Source organism: Amblyomma americanum, chromosome 6 (genome assembly GCF_052857255.1).
Source record: "Amblyomma americanum isolate KBUSLIRL-KWMA chromosome 6, ASM5285725v1, whole genome shotgun sequence".
Classification (NCBI taxonomy): domain Eukaryota; kingdom Metazoa; phylum Arthropoda; class Arachnida; order Ixodida; family Ixodidae; genus Amblyomma; species Amblyomma americanum.
In genome coordinates, this window is record NC_135502.1 from 14,354,376 (window position 1) to 14,370,414 (window position 16,039).

The window sequence follows — 16,039 nt, forward strand, 5'->3', positions numbered from 1 at the left end:
CCGCGGTAGCTACGTTCAATACAGCCCATTAAATCTGAAAGTAGAAATCTTGGTGCGCATATGACTAAAAAATTGAAAATGAAGAATAAGAGAATACGATCCTCCCTTGGGCTTATTAAATGTTTTTAGATGCCTAGCTTCATTTTGTCTGACTGGAACATAAAATTTAAACAATTAATGTTCAAAATAAAAAGGAATCAAGATAGAGAATCATTAACTTCCAATGCTGTCCGTTAATACAGACACATTCAAAACCCAATTTAAAAAATTAGTTAGCGCCGCAAAAATTTCAGAAAGCGATGTGTTGCCAGTTAGCAGCAATTAGCATTTGGTCCAATTTGTGCTGCCAGTCCGAGTTGTGAAAAACACCAACTTGAGGCAAACACCTCTTCGCAGAATATCTGCAAGACCACATGTAGTCTTTGCAATTGCTGTCAAAGGTTTTGCGAGAGGGTTATTTACAATCGTTGAGCACCTCATGCGTGATTCTTATCAGTAGCAGTCAGGGGCAGAGGGCCGGCCCCTGAAAAGTGCACGAAAGTGAGTAAAAAAAATACAGAGGAAAGGGAAACGAAGCTCGTATAGCCTCAGCGGTAAGCGACAAACATTCAGTGCGAGGGAAAAAAAAATTTTCACTCAACATTAGGGATTCCCGAACTCAACCAAAGGCGAACGACAATACCGACTCGCTAACCCGTTTAGTTCGAGCGTGGCTATCTTTTCATGTGGCGTTTGTCACGCTAAAAATAAAGTTTCGGAGAAGACTATCGCGCTTAGCGGAATAAATCGACCAAATAATGCGCACTTTTGGATTTGTCAATAGAGTCAGTCTGATACTATTAGTTACTCTGTAGTATAATATTCATTCAACAAGCATATGATGCTTGGAAAGTGGCACCGCTGCAAAACACTGAGTACCCACCACGCAGCTGCCAAACTACTAAGCTGTTTTCATTCGCCCTGAAAAACACTCACACGAACGGAGGTTGCGTGCACTCCCGCGATGTACACCATTTGGATGAATGCCACCGACGTGAGCAGGTTTATCTTGATGACGGAACTTTCCGTGATCTCCCACCTGAAGTCAGGGAAGGAAAGAGAAAATATCGCTGCACAAAATAAACGAAACAGAATTCCCTGCGCTTTTCTTGGTTTCAATGATTATAATAGAGGAGTAATTACTCATTGGCATCCACCCAAGCGCAGCCATACGGCTACTGGTTTAAAAACACTGGTTTCAATTATTGTTGGCTTCCTTCATATATCTGCTTTATTAAATTTCTTCTTCAAATTACGCCAGAAATAAAAAAAAGAACTAGAAATGGCTGGTGGTTTAGCATTGCTAAGCACGAAGTATTGCGCGAAAGCACAGTTTTAGTAGGTGGACACCACTGCCATGTACTTGAAAGCGTAGCTGAGGTCTCCGTGCAGTGACCCAGGGAGCCAGTTATGCGCGTCTTCAATGCTTTCGTAATCAACGTCAATGTACGCCGGCGGTCTATGCTCCAGTCCCGTGTTTCTGCAGCAGTGCTGTCAATGCCAACGTGTATCGCTCTAGGGCAGTCTTTCTGGCACAGCACTGTCCACTCCAACGCATTAAGCGACATTTCTCGGTCACTACCGCTACATAGCTCGAAGCGCCAATTTAACTTGATAGCAGTATTAGTTGATGAAGAATACGGTGTGCAATGCACAGCGCGAGAGTGTGTTGCTGTTAAACACGAGGCGTGTAAGGCTGTGGTGATAGCCAAGTGCTCTCGCGCAATGCGCACCAAAGCTGATCTGTTCGCGTCGTTCTGCCTACGCTAAGCGCAATGAACTCGCAGAGAAGAGGAGCTCCAACTAACCCCTTTTCCTGCACTGCTGAGGTCAAATATTAGATCTTTTCTTTGCTCGTAACCAGTTATTACTAATGTTGTTATTTTTCTGGTGGTGGTCTGAATGTGAGCTTCCTCACCTCATGTTGCACACGTAGACGCTGAAGGTGAGCACGACGGCTGCGAGGCAGACGACGCAGCCCCCCGTCATGACTGCGCTCCAGCGGTGGCCAGGTCCGGTTCTCTGCTCAGAAACAAGCCGCCATTTTCCCTCGATCTTCGACGGACGGCCCACGGAAGCTCATGCGTTTACAGTGGGCCAGGTTAGAACCACAAAAAAGTAATAAATAATAACCCGCTGTATAGAAAGCGATTCAATGAGACAGGAAGAGCGTTGAAACACCTGGCCGCGCTAAGCATGGCTGACAAGTCAGAAAAGCAGAACAGCATGTTAGCAGGCGATTCCTAGCTTCAGAAAGGACAATCACGAAACGTGTTTCTTTTCAAGTGGATGGTCCGTACGGGCCAAAACTCGAAAGCCAAATATCCTTCATCATTGAATCACCTTGGGCCATATTGCCGGAATCGGATTGCGGGAAGCGTGAGAGAAACGAAGTCCACTCATGCAGCTAGTTTTTTCCAAACTTCGGTTGTAACGCAGTTTTCTTATAGCGCCGCTGCATCTGTTAAGTTGCGCATGCGCATCAGAAGCAGCTTGGCGCCCGGGAATTCTTTCTTAGTCGTGACATCCGCGATTTGTTTTCTCTAGCTGTCCCTTCTGTAAGGAAGAGTCCGCCCCACAGTGATGAACGCGCGAGAGCTTTATGTCAGGGCGATGGCGTATAGGCGTCATGCTGAGTGTCTAAAGGCGGGATAGCCCAGCCTTTGCTGGGCAAAAAATGGGGGAAAGGTACGCTAGGTGGCGCTGAAGTGAGCCGGCAGTGTCGAGCAGGGCACCTTGAGCCAGTCCTTGTGGCGCACGGCGGCCACGTTTCCGGACTGCAGGCAACGGCAGGTTACTGTCTGCTCGGTCTGTTCCACCAGGCGGCAGTTCTCGTTGGACCACAACCTTCGGGAAACGAGAGAGACCGCTGTAAAAACGCTCCTGGCTGCATCGAAACTGCGTACCTGTAAAACTAGTGCTGAGAAACGAAAGCAAGACACTGACAGAGGTATGCTTCGGGCACCTTTGTACCCCGAGCATTAAAGAGGCCACCGACACCGACACACTACTAACGGCTCTAGTGGCGCCATCACGAGGCCGAACTGTTTTATCTGGCATTTGGGTAGCCTTGGGTATGCGAGGGGCGTTCGGTTTTCATCGTTCCCCTCTCAGGCTCCCTGTAGCTTTGTGCTTCCTAGCACGTCTCAGTAAACATTTCCTTTGTACGCCAGCGGTTTGTCGGTGACATTACGATCTACACTAGCTGCGCTGCAGAGTCGCTTTTATAGGGAACGCCATCGTTACTTCAGTGGGAAGTAGTGTAGTTTGTTAATGTTTTAATCATTAATGATGAGCCATGCACGCGTAGTCAGAACCTCTAGAAGGGGGAGTTAAGCCTGATTTAGGCGAACTGCAAATTGAGTGATGTTTATCGTCGGTAGGAAGCAGCGCTGAACGTTGAGGATGATGGCCAGTGGCAAAATGTGCACTTTGTGCCTGCCTGAAGTACAAAGCAGCTTTTAAAGGATATCTGCTACGCTTCAATCTTCAAAGTAGAATAACCGTACACTTTATAAATTAGGACCACAGAGCGACATTGATACCTAAAGGGTTGTCGAATACGTACTCCATAGGACTTTGTAGGCAAAACATCCATCATACTATTTCCTCATTGAAACTGAAAGTACAGGGTGAAAGGTGAAAGGTTGTATTGTATGAGTAGGAGATGTTCACGTTTGATGACGGCTTGATAGTGTGGGTAATTGGTGATACATTGCAGTTAACATTGTTTTTTCAACTTTCTTGAGCCGGGTAACGAATTTAAATCGCCTAATGGGAAAACAGTTGAAAATGAAGCGACTGAAGTGATTGAAAACAATTTCCTATCATTGTGGTTTTTTTTCTATGTTCTCACTGCGTGCGTCGACACTGCGCTTGTAAAATTGCTGGATTTATAATAAATGTATTCTATTTAATTAAAAGCATAAAAAGTGCAAGGTACTACCATTTGCAAATCTCGCGATGTTCCGCCGCGACTTCAAATCAACAAGGAATCCGCTGTTGCTCAATCTTCAGAAGGTTCGAACGGCTGGAACAGTAAGTACTATTTTCAAACCATTGGAAGTTTTGAATCTTCTCATACCCCTAGTCTCTAAATGAAGGAGCAGCTGCCTCCTCATTTAACTGAGCGGCGACAACATTGATTGCAGCTTGTTTTCGCATGTACAGTACTCACGGATTGAAATAGGACATTCGGAGCGCTAGCCTTGCAGTGCCACGCAGGCATGTGGTAAGCCACAGGCCGGCTCATTGGCTACTGGAAGGAACAATTCTGCTTTGTAGATGTTCTCCCTCTCGCGCCATACCACAATGCACCACCTTGGTTCCATGAGCGTCTACGGGCGGCGCTCCATGAAGCGACGGCCACGCGCTCCGAATGTCCTATTTCAATCCGTGAGTACTGTACGCTACACCTGACTGTTAACATATGTGCCGCTAGTATCGGTATCGCTTCCCAAAACCCCTATGCAGCAGTGCAAGTGAAGGCCTTGTCAGGTGTGTTGGACATAAATGCCGTCCAGTCTCTGAATTTAATACGCACTGATTCCCCCCACAGAACTTACCACGTCGTGTTCCACACAGAGGCGCATTCGAGGACCACGGGAGGATGTTTGCTCTGAAAACAACGAAACACGAAAGAATTACGAAGTTCATTCGCAGCACATTGCTTGGTGCTAGGAACGCCGGCGCCCGTGTTGAATAAACAAATGCGCTGCTTTTTCATCCTTCACCCCCCCCCCCCGCCCCCTCCAATTATTCGAAGGTGGCGTTAGGTATACTTGGTCGCCAACAGGTCTGTGCCCGTGCGAAGCAGGCCAGGGAAACTTGGATGCTTGACTTCGAACCCTTCGTCCTTCTCATGGCAGCTGCCATTACATAAAACTTTCCAAGAACAAAGCGTCGCGCTGTAGAGTTTCTGCGAAGGCTCCTGCAAGCGAGCACAGGTACGAGGGATGCTTGCAGAGACTAGTCCGTTTTGACGCATTAAGGCAGCATTAAAGCATTAAAGGAGGATATGTAGAAAGGAGTTAGTGACAACAGAGTTGGTACCTCCAGATATTTGTGTTCCTGTCCTTAGCCTTCCTTACATCGACGAAAAAAAATTGGGGTGGTTTAGATTTAGTTAAACCTGGAGTGACGCGATAGCTACAGCTGGCCGAGTGCAACTTGTTCACTTGACCAACCATGTGACGAACCACGTGATCAGCCACGGCGCCACGCCGCCGGCAGCTGCTCCGCACCACGTGACAGCGTGGCGGCGCAATCACGGCGACGAAAAAAAATTGGGGTGGTTTAGATTTAGTTAAACCTGGAGTGACGCGATAGCTACAGCTGTCCGAGTGCAACTTGTTCACTTGACCAACCATGTGACGAACCACGTGATCAGCCACGGCGCCACGCCGCCGGCAGCTGCTCCGCACCACGTGACAGCGTGGCGGCGCAATCACGGCATGGCGCTGTAGCCACAGGTGGCGGCGCAGCCACTGGGTGGCACTACAGCCATAGGGTGGCAGCGCAGCCACAGGGTTGCGGCACCGCCACGGCGTCGCCACGCTGAAGGCTCGAACTGCTACCGTAATGTAGCTATCGCTACAAAAAAAAAACTGCAGTGGTTTTTAACGTCAACCGCTGCTAGTGTTTTAACGCTATAGAGGTCGTGATCTCGGCGGCGTGTGCCGAGAGGAGGGCGCGATGGAATGCGCGCGTGTGGAAAGGGAGCAATTGCCGTGCAGCGGAGAGAAAGGGGCTGCCCACTGATTGGCGCCAGTCCTTTTTCGAGCCCAGGCCTTTTCGTCTCTCTCTTCGCTGCTCCTCTGCGTGTAATGCGCTTCGCTTCGCATCCAGCAGTTGCCGGCGATAGCGCACTTGGCTGCCGACCAAGCGTTAACGACGTCTAAGACCCCACACTGCTCGCTGCCTAAGTGGCAGCACCGAGTACATATAGGCAAGCGCGAAACGACTATACCAATTGCGTTTCCCAAGCAACTCTGGGACTAGAAAGATGCGTATACGGTTACAGTTCCTCTGACTATGATAGTCTGCTGTCCTGCATTGACCTGTGGATTTAAGTTCGGCTCGTTTCTTCATGCTGCAAGCCCTATTTGCAACTTTATTTCATTTCATTTTATTCACATCCAGTCACGTAAACGCACGACAGAGGAAAGTGGTGAAAAAGATATAAAACTATAAAAAGCGCGAAACCAAACAAAACGTAGAGATATAATACTTATCTAAAACAGGCAAACAAATACAAAGCACAAAAGGCGCGAAAGGAAGCCAATTACAAAAAAAAAATACCATGGTAATCTCTAATAGGCTACGACTAAAGAGGGGGAATCAAAAATGTGAAAAATAGCTGGATTTGTACTTGACCGGACGTCGTGTGGAAGAGGGTTCTACTACAAAAGCATAAAAAGCATGAAACTGAACAATTCAAATTGAATTATGATATTAAATTAAAACAAGTTGCTACAGAAGTGAAGCAGTGAATTGTAAAACAGAGGATTTCTAATTGACACGATTTCTTGTGGTAGGTGGTTGCAGTCAAGTGGTGTGAGCGGGACCAATGATTAAAAGGAAGTTACCAGCACAACTTCACAATATGAACTTCGTGAACGTGTTTAATGCGCGATTGAATACACAATGTACGAGTGAAGAATTTACGATTTAGTTTGAGATCGTGATAAATTTGATGAAAAAAGCATAGTCGAGATTCCTATCCGTGGTGTTCATGAAGTCGGACTCATCGAAATTCTTTCATAGGTGTGACGCTGTTTGTGCGGCAGTCGGCGCATTAAAAAAATTCAGACGTAGAAAGCCCAGAGTGCTGTTTGAGTTGCTAATAATGTAGTTGATGCAACACTTCCAAGTAAGATCAGATGTTATATGCACGCCTAAATAATGACTGACTGCAGTGGATTCCAGGATATTTTTATTGAGAGCATACTTAGCAGGGAAAGAATCAGTACGGGACACGCACATAACCTTGCGCTTATTATTATTTCAGCTCATTAGTCATGTTTTACACCAAAGGGAAAGCCGCTTATGCCATTTTGTAGCTGCAAGACGTAAGTGTTTTTAGTGATCACAAGGTAAATAACAAAGTCGAATAAGTGAATAGGAGAGAACATAGCGCGGCAGGTCATTTAGTGTGTTAGGAAGTACAGAGGACGTAGCGCGAAGTCTTGAGATAGACCAGATTCCACAGGCGCAAGTGCAGAGTTGACAGTATTTGCAGGGGCAAACAGACTCGGTTATGAAGAAAATACTCTGTCCCCGCTAATAACCTATGGTGTATGTTCAGACTTTTCAGCTTGAATAGTAAGAGATGGCGAACAAGCTGTCGAGGAATTTCGCGTCACATTGGCATAAACTGGGCGCCAAATTTTTTTTAAGCGAGTTACAACACCGCGGAATATTGATTCAAAGCGCAACCGACTGACAGGACTAGTAACGCTAGTGATATTGATTTAGGCAGAATAATTAACAGGTCTGAACTAGATCTATTGGCTACTTGACTGATAGCCGTCTTCAATCGCTACTGTAGTTCGAAGCGGGCAGTGAAGTGGGCCTCCGTCTACAGCTGCTACTCGTACCCGGCGTACTTTTCTGGGCAACGCTCTCAGCGTCGCTCACCCATTTCGACGCACGGCAGCGTTCTCCCCCTTTTCATCGACCGCTTTTGCCCCCATCCCATCTACGCGCCCACCCGCAGAAAGCTGGCACTGCAGACACAGTTGAGCCCATTCGTTCTCAAACGTGAAACCTCGGTGGCGTCCCAAGTCTTCGAAGAAATTACTAGCTTTCGCCGTGCCTGTTCGGTTCCCCAACGCCTTCTGCGTCAAGCTCTCGGACCTTCTCTGAACAGCTGGACCGCAGCAAGGACTAACGGTTCACACAACTGCCGGCGCAGTCGAGACACTTAGCCCCCGTAGACGATGATACCACATGCTGCTGTGTTGCTCGACGTCATTCCTCCGTCCACTCCACCAGTTAAGACTTAGTTCCGTCAAACAGATAGTTTAGGAGTTGAGCTAACATCCACTGGATAGGGTTTACAGGTTTCTTCATAATATCTAAGCCAACGCTTTCCTTTTACCTGCTGCGAACTTTAATATAGGAGAGAAGTGCAAGCTGTGCAGAGCGTAGATGTTTCCGCGCCTAACATGGCTTTATTGCCATGTGTAGATGCTAAATGACACAGCAGACATCAAAGAAGCTCGAACCCAATGAATAAATAGCAGGAGTGCACCGGAATTGATAGGGAAGCTTGATTAGATCAAGCGTACGAGGTTAGGATAGTTCGTTCTGCTCATGGCTGAACAAAGTTCTTGCACATGCTCAAAAAAAAAATGTCGGTCACTCACCTGGCGATGGTTCATAGTGACGTCAAAGTGCGAGGACAGGTTGGCGGCGCCAGCCTGCGGAAGGAAGGACACGATGAGGAGGTCGCTGTGGAGGAACACGGCGTCGTTGTCGAGAAGGCTGCCCAGCCCACGAAGAACCAGCACCGCACGCACGCTCCCCGGCGGATAGTCGTCTGCAAAGGCACCACGAGGGACTCTCAGCCGACAGTGGCTAGGAATTTAAATTGCACTTAATGTCGGACGTGACGGTGTTTCACATATGTTTGGTTTATTTGGTTTATTGGGGTTTAACGTTCCAAAGCGACTCAGGCTATGAGGGACGCCGTAGTGAAGGGCTCCGGAGATTTCGACCCCCTGGGTCTCTAGAATGTCGCCTCCATCGAAATTCAACCGCCGCGGCTGGGTTCGAACCTGCGTCTTTCGGGTCAGCAGCCGAGCGCCATAACCACTGAGCCACCACGGCGGCTGTGATTCACATATGTATATAAGTGAGCAATGCAAGAATTGGAAGCCCTCAGAGCTGAAAACTAGGGCATGTATGCCTACAACCTTCTTAGTCGGGCATCTTTCTGTCCGATAAAGCCTGACATTTTCCTCTCTCTCTCTCTCTCTCTCACTCACTCACTCACTCACTTACTTAGTCAATCAATCAATCAATCAATCAATCAATCAATCAATCAATCAATCAATCAATCAATCAATAAACCAATCAGTCAGTCAGTCAGTCAATTAATTAATCTGTATTTTGAGGCGATCATCACGAACACAAATATTATAAAACAGTAACCAGAATACAAATTAAGGAAGTCGAAACATTCAGCAGGAACGAATGAAAACCAGCTGTAAGGGAAGTTCGTCGATGACAGTGGAATATCGACGAATATTCTCAGAAACCCAAACATATAAGGGAAATGTAGCAAGCAGACGCATGTAGCCGACCGAAGCAAGCACATCGCCGAATGAAGAGAAAAAAAAGATGTCGGTATTGTGCAAAAATGTAAAAGTCGGCTAAAATATAACACTCCTTAGTAAAAAAAAAAACATTATTCCTATGTGTCTAAACAGTGGGATTAAGTATTCCATAAAGACTTTAATCAGTCAGTGAAAAGTGTCGACTGTGCAGAGCATCAGTTACGAGGGGGCACATGGAGATCAGCGCAGAAAAAGTCGCCTTGAATGAGTTCGTAAAATAAAAAAATCTTCTCGAACTCGTCGGCAACGCAGAGTCGGGAGAAATGTCAAGGAAGACTTGCCAGAGTCCGCGCCGGCATTTAGGCGATGAAAAAGGTGTATGTAAATGAACAGGAACATATTCTGAACTCTTCCGATAGGATCGCTGTTGGACTTAAAGGCCCCATTGCGACCAGTCAGCGCATATTTTCGGAAGGTGAAGGCAGATAAATGCATACAAATGGGAAAAAGAAACGGACCTCAAAACTGCTTTGCAAATCTCCAAACCGCACCAAAATGCCGAAGAGCGCGCCGAGAGAGGACCTTTTTTTTTTTAAGCGCGCATAAATCAAGCGCTCATTACATGCTGCTCCTGGATGCCGAGAGGCGAACTGGTCATCCGGCTACACGACGACAGCCAGGCACTCAACGAGGACGGCTGAAGGGAAAGGAATGAAGAGAATGGAAAGGGTGAGCGGGAAAGAGAAGAGACATAGCTCGAGGTTGCCACAGGGATAACGGCAGTTGCGAGAGGATGTCTGAACGTATTCATAAAACTAAGAGCCGGCCAGTTTTGTACGGCTGAGTTTTACGAATGATGTGTGCTGGGATTACAATGAAACAGGTGAAGATCGCATATGCCGCCCAGTCCTTGCCTGAGACGTTCGTATAGCTGTATGCTGCGGTCTGTGTGTGTACTAGAGAGGTGTGAGGTCGCGCCTCTCTGCAACCCTCACTCACATCAGGGGTCATGTGATGGGGTCAGTGGGGCGAAGCAGTTCTTGAGGAAACGGATAGGCTCGTTGGTACTTAGGTGGAGGTGAAATAGGCATGCTCTCTATAGAGCCGTCGATCTTGTACGGTGTTGGAAAGACGAGCCAGTTGCTTCTCTCTGTGGCGGTGGAGCAGGAAAGGGGAAGAAAGTGGCCCATGCCGTGAAGCGTCTGGAGCGGGGTTGACACGGCTGCGACATCGTCGCAGTGAGGCCAGTCTTTGTGGCTTCTACGCCATGTAAACGGCTTACTTCGCTAAGGAATCGCAGCGGAGTCGCTGCGCCGTCAGCGGTAGATCGAGACACGACTCAGCCCCAGAAAAATGCATGTAAACCCCAAAGCGTGTCGCAGGAAAGCGAGTGGGAAGTTGACAGCTCCGAGGAAGCGGTAAAAAAGAAAAGAAAAAAACTTCCAGCGACTCAGTCGAGTAGACGGGGATGTTTTCTAAAGCGTGAGCTGGTGAAACCGGTGAGAGACCGGCAATCGCTGTAGCCAGAAGTTGGGGAGGGGGGCAAGCCACATTAGGCCGCATCGCCCTAACATCTAGCTGCGATGCACTGTGGCACCACTATCGTGAAAGCTTCGATGCGCCGCCTTGTAAACGGTGGCATATCGCTGCTGCCACTGCAGTTGTTCGCTCCAACGCGTTCCTGTCGCAGCCCTATAACCACGGCTTGGGTAGTGGCGTGGACAATGATGTTTAGAGGCTTTTTAATGAAAGTTTTCAGTGCTGGTGTGAGATCACCGCTTTACTGCTTTGTTAGTTCGAAATTTGGAAAACGGTAAGAGTTTCGTCAAAGCGCAAGGGTGCGTACCAGTTGACTAGCTTATTTTTCTTGCATTCCACCTTGGCGATTGACAATCAGCCGGAGCAGGTGATGGAGCGACACGTGTTGATGGCCGAGTCAACAGTGCCCTGGTGAGATCATTGATCAAAATTAATGCCTGGGATTTTGCATAACAGAACTCGTGGGGTGGGATGGTGACTTATGTGAAAGCAAATACGATCAATGCCATATCTTGGATAGCTGAAACGCGACAAGTGGAACACAAGAGTTTGTTGGGCGAGTTCATTCATGATGCACAAGCTGCAGCGCAAGCAGAAATATGGACTTAAGTCGCAGCTAGTGCCATTAAGAGGAGCATCTGTGATTAGTACGGATCTTACTGGAGCCCCGCACAAGCCAATAACTTGGATATGGTGTCTAGGCTTTGTTGTACTGTAGTCTGGAGAGCGACGGGCGCACTAGAGGGTGAGGTTGTCAGCGTAAAAGACGGGGGACGCGTGCGCATATCATTGTCTTGGTGATGTAAGAATAACCACTTAATGTTGAATGACGCGAAGACTGGAGCAGTCTACAGAAGCAGAGCGCTTCTTGTACCAAGGAGAGCTTTCTTTTCAACTCCGGCAGATCTCTCCGTCTGGAGGAAGGAAAAAAAAGGGAAGGAGATGCCCTGGTATCACTTATTTTGTGAAGCCAGAAGGCCAACCACTCCGCCACAGCAACTACAGAGCACTTTGTGCCCGTCCCGCTTCTGACAGAGCTTGAACAAAATGGCCTCCAGAATCACATGACTTCGTCCGCCCTTTTCTCGCCGGCCACGGTACTCGAAGGGCTTTTCCTGACTTTTTCATTCTTCCACATTTCACTCCACAAGCTTCCCCACCGTCTCTTCCAACCACTCTTGGTCTTCGTACCACGCTGCCAGTGGCCGCAACCACTGAGGTAGGAGACCAGTTTTTTTCTTTTTTTAGACAAATGCTTGTAATATTCAAATCGAATCAAATCAAATCGTTTTATTTTAACCCGATATTTACTGGTTGAAGCACCTGGGCTAAAAGCTGCGAAACGTCAACTTTTCAACTGAAATGAAAACCATTCTGCCCACCCTTTATTCAAACATTGCGGGACGGCATACTTACACCTTGATCTTCGACAGACGCGAGAACAACATTTCAGCATGCATCGAAGAGCTCAGCGATCGGCCGCGGATTATTCGTCCGGGGTTGCTCGTCTTAGACCAAGAAAGCAATATATGCATGATGTCTAGATGACCTTGTCAACTCCAAGATATTAATCTCAGTGTAAATTTATATTTCAAAACAAGTTTTCAGTGCGGGATAATCCCGCTGAAAGAAATACTACCCGCATTCACTGCTTACCTATAATAAACACTCATAAGCCAATAATCTCGTTGTTGAGCCAATTTTAAAACGTCATTTATACACAGACATTCACAATTCTATACTCGTACCGCACGATAGGGTACTCACTGACTTACTCAACTGCTTAGTGATTGATAGTAAAGCAAAGCATTGAGGAACAAAAAAATCGTGGCTAGCGAAATACACAGTTATTTTTAAAATCAATACACACTACGCCTCTAGACCTTTCTGAGTCTTGCGCATGACACTCCTCCTGAACAAATTCTGATATGAAATTTATACGACACCTCTCCGAAAAACATGCTCATTAGGATTAAGTGGGCTCAAGTAAGACATTTGTGCTGTACTGTATCTGATCATGTTTGCTTACAGGACGTGTAATAATAATCTTCATGCGATACTTGCTAAACACGCGGGAGACACATGCCATCTCTAATTTACAGGAATGCCCAAGGAAATGCCGACATTTTTCGAATTTCCGCCCACCGTCATCTCGGCTTTCCCTCCCGCTTCTGTACGTTCAGTTGGAAACTAGCTTTTAAATGTGGAATCGTATCGTAAGCATAAAAAAAAATGCAGTGAGTGGTCGTTTTTTTTTATTCTGTGGCGCTTCAGGCACTGCGTCCAAATTTCTGGACGCGACGTAAATGCAATTAGCTCCGCGCAGCTAAGATACAATGTTCGCAAATGTGTACGCAATAAAAATGTGCTGAATTCTGAAAAGTCTTGCAGAAAGCCATGGCAAACGATGACAGCGAAATCGACGCAGAAAGCAAATCGAAGTTTTAAGGTAGCTATGGTACGGCTTTGGTGAGCGTCCGTTTGTCACCTTCTTTTGCAATCGTTAGGGCTTCAAATGCATAAAATGCACTGATTTGTTCGAATAACGAATTCTTACGAGAGAAATAAGTGAAAAGTGTATAACTGAGATCCTAAGCAAGGTATAGTTGAGCCACAATGCGGGCACATAAGGGTCCTACAGAAAGTGCGTTATCAATTGCGCTCAGAGGCCGGGAAATATTTACTGTGCATTATCGCTATGTTAAAAAAAAAAACTGAAAATTTCAGTTTTTTCTCGGCTCGCGACTCACGGCTGCGGCGGAATGCTATGACCACGAAATACAAACCTGGGCTATCTAGCAGGTCTCGGCGGCTGTTGAAAGACAGAGGCCGAGCGAAACCGACGGAACGTTGCCCCTCAGGGCGAGCGACTGCGGGAGTAACACGCGCTGGAGTTGAGTGGAGACCACCCGCCGAGAAGACGTCAGAGCCCGCGTCGCGGCGCCATTTAGTCATGGTGTCGTTCTGCAGGCGACTAAACAAAATTTTTTCCTCCTCCTCCTCCTCTCGACTGGAGAATCATTAGACCCTGAAGAGATTATTTCAGCTTGCAGCTGAGAAAAATTATGCTTTATGATGCGCATTAAGTGTAGGCTGACTGCAACGACCTCACGTGCGGTGGCAGCTCGGCGGAGAGAACGCCGCTGGTACGCGTGTATCGGGGAAGGAAAAGCGCGAGCGGATCAGCGGCCACAGCTTCACGGACTGCACAGAACAGGGCGCTATCGCAGCATCTCGCAAATTGTTTAAAGTAATAAAGGCGGTCAAAGTGCAGGAACGGTTCAGATTAAACGACGCGATTAATGCGCAGGATGCCAGACTAATGGCACCCCTTCACTTATCGACTTTAATTGATTCAGCACAACGGCCATTACCGCGCTCATTGTGTAACAAAAGTGCTGGAACTAAACAAAGCGCTGCCTTCCTTCCTCTGGTCCCCAGATCCGGTAACTTAATTTAGCGGGCGGTCCGAATACCCGCCGAGCGAGAGAAGTAAGCAAATAAAAATAAAACTGAGCTCCAGGATAACACCGCGCGCATAAGCTAGACTCGGGGCGAAGCAGGAGCAAAACGCTCCCCGCGTCAGCAGAGCGTCGAGAGCCCACCCTTTGTTAACGACGACGAGCAGCGCTGACACGGCAGAAAGGAGCCGACCGGGCATCGATCCTGCGTTGCAAGCGAACCGCCGGACAAGCGGGATGCGCCTCCCCATGTGCAGCAGGCGCGCGCTCCGATACCGCTCGCTAATTCGACTGGGCGCATAAGCCGAGTACGGGTGGTTTGCAGCGACGTCATAGCGGTCGCCATGTTGGTGCACCACGGGGACAGACACCGCGCTTATCTGTCGCCGTTTGCTCTCATGTGCACTAAGAAAGCCATACGCAGTGCACAATCGCAGGGCCCACAAAGCCATGTGCGAGTAGTACACGAGAATTTTTGCTGTGCCACTCTTTCGCACGCAAGGGCAAAGCTTGAGCGATGGAAAGCAGTCCGAAAAATGTTACTCCACCGCTGCCTCAGCATTTTCTAGCTCACTTGCTCTTGAGCATTTTTGCAGCGAGAGCTACACTAGGCTGCCAGTCGAGCATATCGCGGTACATGGGAGAGGCCTGTTGTGCACATGCGCCGTTACCATGGCAACCGGAGAGGAGCAAGGTGCGGCGTGCGCTTCGCCGTCGCCGCGGCCGCGGGCCCGCTCCACCGTCGAAGCCGAGCGTAACGTCACGCGGATGAGCAGTTGTGCGCATGCGCCGATACCATGGTAACCAGACAGACACCACAGCTGCGCCGCGTTCTTCGTCGCCGCCTCGCCGCACGCCGCTCTATCACCCGAACCGCACGTCACATGCACAGCATTGCGAATATGTAGTGGGCGTCTGTATCACAACATTTGACATGCATGCAGAGAAGGAAAGTCCAGCCGCTGCTAAACGGCAGTATAGACAAGAGAAGATTAACTCATCCGATCCCGATGTTGTCGCCTTGCAGTTGGCTACTCAACAAAGAAAGAATGAGGGTAAGAAGTAGAAGAGAGTAGCGGAGACCCCCGAACAGAGAGAGGAACGTCTTGCCAAACGGAGATGCCAGGGTGCCGAGCGTATTAGACGGCGCATAGTCGCCGAGATGGAGCCTATGGAGCCACCCTGTGGCTGCACCGCCACGCTGTAACGTGGTTGGCACGTGGTGCAGAGCAGCTGCCGGCGGCGCGGCGTCGTGGCCGATCACGTGGTTCGTCACCTGGTTGGTCACGTGATGAGTCACATGTTGCAGAGCAGCTGCTGCGCGCCGGCGAAACCGAGCTGCCACACCTGTGCACATGCGCCGTGTCAAGTGGGACGAAGTTGAAGGAACGCCCAGCGAAACGCAGCGGCGAAAGACTAACTTTGCAATTCAACTGAGCAAGTTCCACTCGGACAGCTGTATCTATCGCGTCACTCCAGGTTTAACCAGAGCTAAACCATCTCCATTTTTTTTACTGAGCTCCCGATTCTTGCAGCACGGGCGTCTTGTGTATCCGTGCTTTCAACGAAGCATGACAAGGGAGACAATCCGCAAGCAGCCCTCATCAGCGAAGCGCAGTGGCCAATGAGTCACTAGTGGGAAGCGTATGTGACTTTTTACGCGCTTAGTTTATTTAACTGCGGGGTTAAAACATAAGACAGACATTGTTTGGGGGCCAG

The 16,039-nt window shown here is 48.3% G+C and overlaps 1 protein-coding gene across 1 annotated transcript in view; it reads right to left on the reverse strand.

The window, feature by feature from the left end:
* The window catches only part of LOC144136340 (adhesion G protein-coupled receptor L1-like), a 102,053-nt gene that overhangs the window by 11,868 nt on the left and 74,146 nt on the right, over positions 1-16,039 (reverse strand). Inside the window, exons 9-13 of the mRNA XM_077668589.1 lie at positions 8,409-8,581; positions 4,605-4,657; positions 2,775-2,886; positions 1,958-2,061; positions 976-1,078 (exon numbers count right to left, since the gene is read on the reverse strand). Coding sequence (XP_077524715.1) covers positions 976-1,078; positions 1,958-2,061; positions 2,775-2,886; positions 4,605-4,657; positions 8,409-8,581 — 545 coding nt within the window. The remainder of the gene's footprint in view (positions 1-975; positions 1,079-1,957; positions 2,062-2,774; positions 2,887-4,604; positions 4,658-8,408; positions 8,582-16,039) is intronic.